The sequence below is a fragment of the Monodelphis domestica genome, chromosome 4, assembly GCF_027887165.1.
Source record: "Monodelphis domestica isolate mMonDom1 chromosome 4, mMonDom1.pri, whole genome shotgun sequence".
NCBI lineage: Eukaryota > Metazoa > Chordata > Mammalia > Didelphimorphia > Didelphidae > Monodelphis > Monodelphis domestica.
Genome location: NC_077230.1, coordinates 17,778,079 through 17,788,078, shown reverse-complemented (window position 1 = coordinate 17,788,078; position 10,000 = coordinate 17,778,079). Strand labels below are relative to the sequence as shown.

At 38.5% G+C, this 10,000-nt stretch overlaps 1 protein-coding gene across 3 annotated transcripts in view; it reads right to left on the bottom strand.

Moving 5' to 3' along the window:
• Window positions 1-10,000, bottom strand: part of EFHC2 (EF-hand domain containing 2) — a 222,997-nt gene that overhangs the window by 145,982 nt on the left and 67,015 nt on the right. For all 3 annotated transcript variants that reach the window (XM_007493310.3, XM_007493311.3, XM_056826099.1), the window contains one exon: window positions 5,034-5,184. In XM_007493310.3, coding sequence (XP_007493372.1) covers window positions 5,034-5,184 — 151 coding nt within the window. The remainder of the gene's footprint in view (window positions 1-5,033; window positions 5,185-10,000) is intronic.

Here is a 10,000-nt window from a genome sequence, read left to right as displayed (position 1 = left end):
TAGGTCCAGTCACCAGAAGGCAGCAAGAGCTCCAATAAAAGTTCTGGCACTGATCTCTACCAAACGAAGCCATTTATGCTTCTGGAAGCATCTACAGCCTCCACCTTAGAGAACTGACCTAGCCTAAAAATACCATCTGTTGTGTAGGGTGTTGGGTAGAATCAATATGGAGGACAGGCAAAGGAAAATTTGGGGCTTAGGGACAATGAGAGGGGAGGAAGCCCAGACTCTGCTGTCAAGTTACTCTCTTTTGAGTTTGTCCGTCTCTCGGGCATCTTTGGACACATAATGTGGTTTCATAGTATTCAAAGTCTTCTGTTTACTCAAATTTCCACCTCAGCTCCTGATTTGGGAATCGGTGCCAAGACCTATCCCCTCGTGCACCTTGTGATGGAGCAGTCAGAAGCTCTCAGGTGCTGTCTTTGATTTATCTGGGTTCCTGACTTCTAGTGCAGCACTGGCTTCTGCTTTCCCTAATGGGTCTGCTGTATTCAGAGAACTAGAAGACTTCAGGACTGCTTACACAGTCTGGGGCCACAGCACCATCATCTTTTTCTTTTTATAATGTTGTATTTTTTCCGAATCACATGTAAAAACAATTTTTAACATTTGTTTTTTTTTTTAATTTTTGAGTTCCAAATGCTCTCCTTCCTTTCTCTCATCCATCCCAGAAACAGCAAGAAATTTTATATAGGTTATACATATGCAAAATATTTCCATATCAGTTATGTTGTAAAAGAAAACAGATGAATACAAACAAAAATAAATTAAGTTTTAAAAGTATGCTGCTATCTGCATTCAGATTCCATAAGTTCTTCCTCTGAAAATGGATAGCATTTTTCATCATTAGTCCTTGGGAACTGTCTTGGATCATTGTATTGCTGAAGATAGTCAAGGATACAGTATTGCTGTGACTGGGCACAATGTTCTTCTGGTTATGTTCACTTCATTTTGCATCAGTTCATGTAAGTCTTTCCAGGTTTTTCTGAGAGCACTCTATTAATCATTTCTTTTTTTTAATTTGGTCAATTTCAAACATTATTCCTTGGTTACAAAAATCATATTCTATTCCTCCCTCTCCTCCCCTCACCCTTCCCATAACCAACATGCAATTCCACTAGATATGACATGTGTCCTTAATCAGAACCCATTTCTATGTCGTTGATTTTTGCACTAGGATGATCATTTAGGGTCTACATCCCCAACCATATCCCTTCAACCCACATATTCAAGCAGTTGTTTTTCTATGGTGTTTCTACTCCCACAGATTTTCCTGTTCAGGATCACTGCATTGTCACTAATGGAGAAGTCCATTACATTCGATTGTGCCACAGTGTATCAGTCTCTGTGTACAATGTTTTCCTGGTTCTGCTCCTCTCGCTCTGCATCACTTGGAGGTTGTTCCAGTCTCCATGGAATTCCTCCAGTTTATAATTCATTTGAGCACAATAGTATTCCATCACCAACATATACCACAATTTGTTCAGCCATTCCCCAACTGAAGGGCATCCCCTCGTTTTCCAATTTTTTGCCACCACAAAGAGTGCAGCTATGAATATTCTTGTGCAAGTCTTTTTCCTTATTATCTCTTTGGGGTACAAAGCCAGCAGTGCTATGGCTGAATCAATTCACAACTCCACCAGCAATGCATTAATGTCCCTACTTTGCCACATCCCCTCCAGCATTCATTCCTTTCCTTTGCTGTCATGTTAGCCAATCTGGCAGGTGTGAGGTGATACCTCAGAGTTGTTTTGATTTGCATTTCATGTGCTTATTAATAGTTTTTATTTCTTTGACTGAAAATTGCCTATTCATATCCTTTGCCCATTTATCAATTGGAGAATGGCTTGATTTTTTGTACAATTGATTTAGCTCTTTGTAAATTTGAGTAATTAGACCTTTGTCAGAGGTTTTTGTTATGAAGATTATTTCCCAATTGGTTGCTTCCCTTCTAATTTTGGTTACATCAGTTTTGTTCATACAAAACCTTTTTAATTTGATGTAATCAAAATTATTAATTTTACATTTTGTGATTTTTTCTAAGTCTTGCTTGGTTTTAAAATCTTTCCTTTCCCAAAGGTCTGACATGTATACTATTTTATGTTCACTGAATTTACTTATAGCTTCCTTCTTAATGTTCATTCACCCATTCTGAGTTTATCTTGATGTAGGGTGTGAGATGTTGATCCAAACCTAATCTCTCCCACACTGTCTTGCAATATTACCAGCAGTTTTTATAAAATACTACATTTTGGTCCCAAAATCTGGGATTTGGGGGCTTATCATAGACTGTTTCTTTGAGGTCACTTACCCCAAGTCTATTCCACTGATGCTCCTTTTTGTCTCTTAGCCAGTACCAAACTGTTTTGATGACCACTGCTTTATAGTATAGTGTGAGATCTGGGACTTCAAGTCCTCCTTCTTTCACATTTTTTTCATGATTTCCCTGGATATCCTTGATCTTTTGTTCTTCCAAATGAACTTTGTTATGTTTTTTCTAATTCAGTAAAAAAAGTTTTTTGGTAGTTCGATGGGTATGGCAATATTTAAGTAAATTAGTTTGGGTAGGATGGTCATTTTTATTATGTTAGCTGGTCCTACCCATGAGCAGTTAATGTTCTTCCAATTGTTTAGATCTAATTTTAATTGTGTGGAGAGTGTTTTGTAGTTGTGTTCATATAATTCCTGTGTTTGTCTTGGCAGATAGATTCCTAGGTATTTTATATTGTCTAGGGTGATTTTAAATGGAATTTCTCTTTCTAATTCTTGCTGCTGAGATGTGTTGGAAATAAATATAGAAATGCTGATGACTTATAGGTTTATTTTGTATCCTGAAACTTTGCTAAAGTTGTTGATTATTTTGACTAGCTTTTTGGTTGATTCTCTAGTATTCTTTAAGTAGACTATCATGTCATCCACAAAGAGTGACAGCTTGGTCTCCTCATTGCCTATTTTAATACCTTCAATTTCTTTTTCTTCTCTAATTGCTACAGATGGTGTTAAATAACAATATGTTATTTATATTAAATAACAAATGTTAAATAACAAAGATGATAATAGGCATCCTTATTTCACTCCTGATCTTATTAGGAATGCATCTAGTTTATCCCCATTGCACATGATGTTGGCTGATGATTTTAGATAAATACTGTTTATTATTTTTAGGAAAGGTCCTTCTATTCCTCTACTTTTGGGTGTTTTCAATAGCAATGAATGTTGTATTGTGTCAAAGGCTTTTTCTGCATCTATTGAGATAACCATGTGATTTTTGTTGGTTTGTTTGTTGATATGGTCAATTATGTGGATGGTTTTCCTAATACTGAACCATCCTTGCATTCCTGGTATGAATCCTGCCTGGTCATAGTGGATGACCCTTGTGATGACTTGCTGGAGTCTTTTTGCTAATATCCTATTTAGGATTTTTGCATCTATGTTCATTAAGGAGATTGGTCTAGAGTTTTGTTTTTTATCTGCCTGGCTTTGGAATCAGTACCATATTTGTGTAATTAAAGGAATTTGTTAGAACTCCCTCTTTGCTTATTATGTCAACTAGTTTATATAATATTGGGATTAGTTGTTCTTTGGATGTTTGATAAAATTAATTTGTGAATCCATCAGGCCCTGGGGATTTTTTCTTAGGAGTTCTTTGATGGCTTGTTTAATTTCTTTTTCTGATATGGAATTATTTAAGAATTCTATTTCTTTTTCTGTTAATCTAAGCAATTTACATATTTGTAAATACTCATCCATATCACCTAGATTGGCATATTTATTGCCATATAGTTGGGCAAAATAGTTTTTAATGATTGCCTTAATTTCCTCTTCATTGGAGGTGAGGTCTTCCTTTTCATCTATGATACTGTTAATTTGGTTTTCTTCTTTCCTTTTTTTAATTTAGATTGACCAGTACTTTGTCTATTTTGTTTGTTTTTTTTTTAAATACCATCTTCTAGTCTTATTTATTAGTTCAATAGTTCTTTCACTTTCAATTTTATTAATTTCTCCCTTAATTTTTAGGATCTCTAGTTTGGTTTTTTCTGGGGATTTTTAATTTGTTCCCTTTCAAGTTTTTTTTTTTTCCATTATCACCAATAACTATTTATTGAATATCCACAGGGACACAGTTTGAGCTTGGCACATACACAGAACATGAGGTGAGTAGGGCAAGAGAGAACTCCCCCCCATGTCTGTGGGATAGACAGCACCAGCTGGGGCTGGCAGCTACCAAAATTTCCATGCAGAGAAGTTGGTTGTTGGGAAGGACAGGGAGTTTAAGCCAGGCACCAACACGGCAATGGAAAATCAATCATTAGGGGAAAGGAAGGGAGACATGCAGATCTAGGGAACTGTCCCCTTGCTCCCAGCTCCAGTGGGGCAGGGCCAGAGGGCAAGAAGGGGAAGACAGGCAGGGGCTAGAAGGCATCCAAACTTGGTGAGGGAAGGAAAGGAAGGAAAGGAAGGAAAGGAAGGAAAGGAAGGGAGGGAAGGAAGGAAGGGAGGGAAGGAAGGAAGGAAGGAAGGAAGGAAGGAAGGAAGGAAGGAAGGAAGGAAGGAAGGAAGGAAGGAAGGAAGGAAGGAAGGAAGGAAGGAAGGAAGGAAGGAAGGAAGGAAGGAAGGAAGGAAGGAAGGAAGGAAGGAAGGAAGGAAGGAAGGAAGGAAGGAAGGAAGGAAGGAAGGAAGGAAGGAAGGAAGGAAGGAAGGAAGGAAGGAAGGAAAGAAAACAAATGCAATAGAAAAACTACATGAAAAACTTGGGAATCTGAAGTTGAGACTAGTTTTATGAATAAACGAGGAAATAAAAGACTCATTTTTCAAAGTAAAAAAGACTGACACTAATATATATTTTTATATACCTATACGCATACACACATAATATGTAATATATGTGAAAATCATTTTTCTTATTCATAAGTAGCTTATATAAACAAAACAATGCTAGTGCTATAAATCTCAACAGTCTTGCCTACACAGGCTTTCATGAAGACAAAAAGGAAGTAAAGATGTACAATTTCACAGCTGATTTAAATAGATACCTTGTGGCATCCCACTATTTTTCAACTGTGGTTCAAGTACTTGAATTGTGTCATCTTCAAGGTAGAAGTAGATTCTACAGTGTCTTATCCTATATAATTCTTGGTTTTTATCTGGCACTTCATCTTCAAAATAGGCATTAAAAGCTAATACCTGCAGAATAAATGTAAATAAAACAATTCAATAAATGCATAGATTTACTTTTAAAAATCTCTTTTTTAACAAATTATGTACCTTTTAGTAATAATACTTAGTATTTTGGATATACACTCAAAATGACAATATGTGAGTATTATTTGCTTTCATCATTATCTGGTAAGAATAAGGAAAGGTCATTAGAGCAATGATTATTAAAGCATTCAAATGTACCATAGATCCAAAAGCATACTTCTTTAGGCAGCACACAGTAGATTGCCAGCAGTATGTATTTTAAAGGTAATATGCTTCTTTCTGGAGGTTAAGAAAGCCTTCAGCAATATGTATCACTGCATCACCTCTCAAAAAGTACAATAATAATTACAAAATATCCTGGGTCAAAGTAAATATTCATCTGGCTCAAAGGTCCACAACCCCATTTCCCAAAGCATTTTAAAGAGGCATAAATAGATTGTTCTTTTAACCAAACTGAAGCTCTTTGAAGGTAATTCTTACAGTTCTCCTAAATCCCTACAGTATTGGGTTTGGAGGGGAGGGCCATTACTGGTGCTCCAAAAATAACTATTAGTGGAATGGCTCGCTGATTGAAGGAAAGGAACAATGGAAGAGAGAAGAAAGAAACATATAAAGGGAGAATAACTAGGAGAGAGGTGAACAACTGCTGTTCTGAATCCCAATAAAACATATGGGTTAGTTATTCCCATGTAATCTCCCAGAAGATTTTACTACATCCTTCCTCCAAAATCAGGTGATGAGGTGATGGCTGACATTTATATAGCACTTACTATGTTCTAGGCATCAGGCTAGATTTGATCATTTGATCCTCATTTCTCACCATAATCCTAGGTGGTAGCTACTCAATAATCCCCAACTGAGGAAACTGAAGCAAATAAGGGTCAAGCAACTTGCCCAGAGTCACACACTTAATAAGTGTCTGAGTCCACATTTGAACTCACATCTTCCTGAATCTGTGCCTGGCACTCTATCTAATGCACCATTCCTAAATATATATATATATACCCCAAAAATATATAAATATACCCCCAAAAAGTATTCAAAGAATGGCACATGCCACAGACATCTCAGACTCAAAATACCCAAAACAGCGATCCTTATCTTTCCTCCAAAATCCGTAGCTCTTCACAACGTCCCCATTTCTGCTGAGGGCCCTCCCAGTCATACAAGTTCACAAGGACAGCGTCACTCCTTTTGTCTCACATGTCCCAGGGCTACGCCACATCTTGTCCTACCTCGACAACTCTTCCTGCATGTGTCTCTTTATCCTAGTTCAGGCCCTCCTTACCCCCCCATCTGGTCTAGTCTGATGACTTCCGAATAGGCCCCCTGCCTCCAGTCTTTCTCTCCCAAACCCTTCTCTACGCAGCCTCCAAGCACAGGTCTGACTGAGTCACGCACTCAGTGAATTTCATTGGTTTACCCATAGTTCCAAGGATCAAGTATACATTGGGTTTGGTATTTAAAGTCCTTTAGGGCCTCTGAATCATATGGCCAAGACACACAAAGTCTCTGCAGGCCCCACTAAGTCTCAAAAAAGAAAAAAAACCTTAAAAAAGGAATCATGTGCCGTTTTTGTTGTTGTTGAGGCATTTTTTTCAGTTGTTTCTAATTCTTCAGGACCTCACTTGGGGTTTTCTGGGCAAAGATACTGGAACGGTTTGCCATTTCCTTCTCCAGCTCATTTTATAGATGAGGAAACTGAGACCAACAAGGTTACGTGATTTGCCCCGGGTCACACAGCTCGTAAGTGTCTGAAGCTAGACTGTACTACCCCAGGCCCAGCGCTCTACCCACCGCACCACCCAGCGCGCCATTCGTCGTCTACAGGAAACCAAAAATCCCAACAAGGTAATGAACGGTGGAGATAGCTAATCCCTTGTGATGCTTTACTCAGCCCGCCCCTACCACCCTCTACGGCAGAATTCACCACTCGCCCTCGGGCTCATGTCCTGGGACCACGCTGCCATTTCCCTGATGCTGCGATCTCTGCCAGAATGTTCTACTTCTGTCCTGCCCCCAACCCCCAGCCCCAGCCTTCTGTTGCCACAAGCCGTGGACCTGGACTCCGGCCAGCCACATGAGGATGGCGGTGGGGCAGGAGAGCAAACTGGCAGAGAACTGCGCTCTGCTTAGTTGGCCCCTAATTGGAGAACCCCAGGAGGGCAGAAATGCTGCCCAGAACACTCATTCCCCCAAGGTGTGGCAAGTGGCAGATACTGAGTCAGCTCAGAAAGACGAAGAAAGGAGGAAACAGTGGCAGGAAGATGAGGGTACAAGTTGCCCAAAGCCTCGGGGGATGGAATTCAGCTAGACAGGCAGCCCTGTCTACTGAGAAGTTATGTGGGATGGTAAAGTTACTTTCATGAGCCTCCGACTCTGGCCACTGGCAAGTTAGTTTCCCAAAGTGGGAAGAGGCTAAGATAGGGAACATTATGATGCAAGAACGAGTATAAGAAAAAACTGCCTAGAAATTCTCCAAAGTACAGAAAAGAAAGTACCCAGTCTAAGAATCGAGATTACTTTCACATAAAAAAGCCCTAGGCTTCAAAGTCTAGCACATAATTGTTATATATCATAATTCTGTTGCCAAATAATAACTTCTTCAAAAAAACCTTTAAATAGAAAGGGCAAGAAATTCAGGTAACAAAAGAATACTCTGCATCCGCCAGAAATCACAGGAAGAAGTGGAATCATATATTCAGAAAAGCAAAAGAGCTCAAGATGCAACCTGAATACACCCTGAAAACCTGAGCCTAAATACCAATGGGAAAAGACATGGACATCCAATGGGACCAAAAGGATGTGCACTACACATGGCTCATCAGATATGGGGCCTCAGGAAAGTGTGGGGAAGGGAGGGAGGGAGGGAGGGAGGGAGGGAAAGAGAGACAGAGAGAGACAGAGAGAGAGAGAGAGAGAGAGACAGAGACAGAGACAGAGAGAGACAGAGAGAGAGACAGAGAGAGAGAGACAGAGAGAGAGAGAGACAGAGACAGAGAGACAGAGACAGAGAGACAGAGAGAGAGAGAGACAGAGAGACAGAGACAGAGAGACAGAGAGAGAGAGAGACAGAGACAGGGAGACAGAGAGAGATAGAGAGAGAGAGAGACAGAGAGAGAGAGGTATGAGAGAGAAGAAAGGGAAAACGATAATAACAAAAGAGAGGCTACCTGGTCTAAATCTGACAATCTCCTCACAGATTAATCAATGTATTATATAGGATGAAGTTACAGAGTGAAAGGTTACATAAGTAAGGAGAGGGTAGGTAAAATATATTGGGGAACAGACTCTCAGGCACAAAATGGCAGGATCAAAACTGAAGGAATAAAAGGGTGGAATAGGAATTCCTCCCAAACAGTGAGTAGAGTTCCTACAGCAAAGCACTCTAGTAGGGGAAGAGATGGGTTAGCAATGGAAGATGAAGGCCTCATGACATAATTAATTGAGGGAAATTAGTGTCTGGAGAGACTTCTTTCTCTGAGAGTGTTGTGCCAAAAACAACATTGTGGCCCAAGGGAAATAATATTTCAGCTCTATGGGGTGGTATGGAAATTGCAGGTGGGCTAAAACTGGGGGTAGGAAAAGCACCCAGAGATAAAATGGCATAGATGATAGGAAAGAAGGAAAAGTCATCCAGGGATAAATATGGACCACCACAATTGGGGACACCAAATAATTATTACCATGGAACAATGCTTCTATTCATAATAACTCACAATATAAGTGTAAGGCAAACTATAAAAAAGGGACAAAAGTAAGATATGTAAAGGTAATATCACACAAATATCACAAGGAGGAACTCACACCCAGTACATTGTAAGCACTAATTCATGAAATACATAGATTAAAGAAGAATAAATAAGAGAATAAACCATGAATCAGAATGAAAATTCAGAATAGAAAGAGAAAAATTAAGTGAACAAAGCAAACAAAAATTTGGAAAATGGCACATTAAAAAGAAAGCAAATATAAGAAAGGGGAGGTAAAGAGAGAGGGGGAGGTTTTTAACTAACTACTTACCTGAAAGTAGGAAAGGAAGACAAAACTAAAAGGAAAATAAATCAACAACTTAATTAAAACTACAAAACTAGAGAAAGATTTGACAAATGGGAGAAACTAGAAAAGAATAGAGTCTCTGGGAATAGGGTTGCATCAAAGGACTCTAAACAAAATTAATGTTAGGGTTTAAAAACAATCTAAGTATATTAAAGGCAAATAGCAGGAAAACAGTGATCATAATGTTAGATTTTTAAATGTGAATGACCTAAATTAAATCCGATAAAATAAAATAAAAACTTCACAGACTATTATTTATAAGAAACATCTCTAAAAAGTAAAGATATATAGAATCAAAATGAGAAGTTCCAATAAAATTCACTATGCATCAGTTATATAAAAAACAAACAAGAGTTATGACCATGTTCTCAGACAAAACAAAAATAAAAATTCAAAGCAAAGGCAGGAGAGGCAAAATAAAAATTCAGAGGAAAGTGTAGATTTCTCAAGGAGAGGAAAGATGCAATATATCAGAGAGTGAAAATGGCTGAATCTAGTAAGGGAGATGTGGGAAATATGAGTAAGTTTATGTTTCAACTGTAAAATAAGGATAATAGCACCAGAGCTGTTGCAAAGATAAAATGAAATAAAAGCGCCATATAAAATGCTACCATCATCATCATTATTATTGGCAACAAGTAATCCAAAGATCTTGGGAGAGAATGAAGATTAGAGAATGGGAAAAATCTTATGTGGTAGACAGGAAGGAATGGGATCAAGGGTGTATATAAAGAAATTG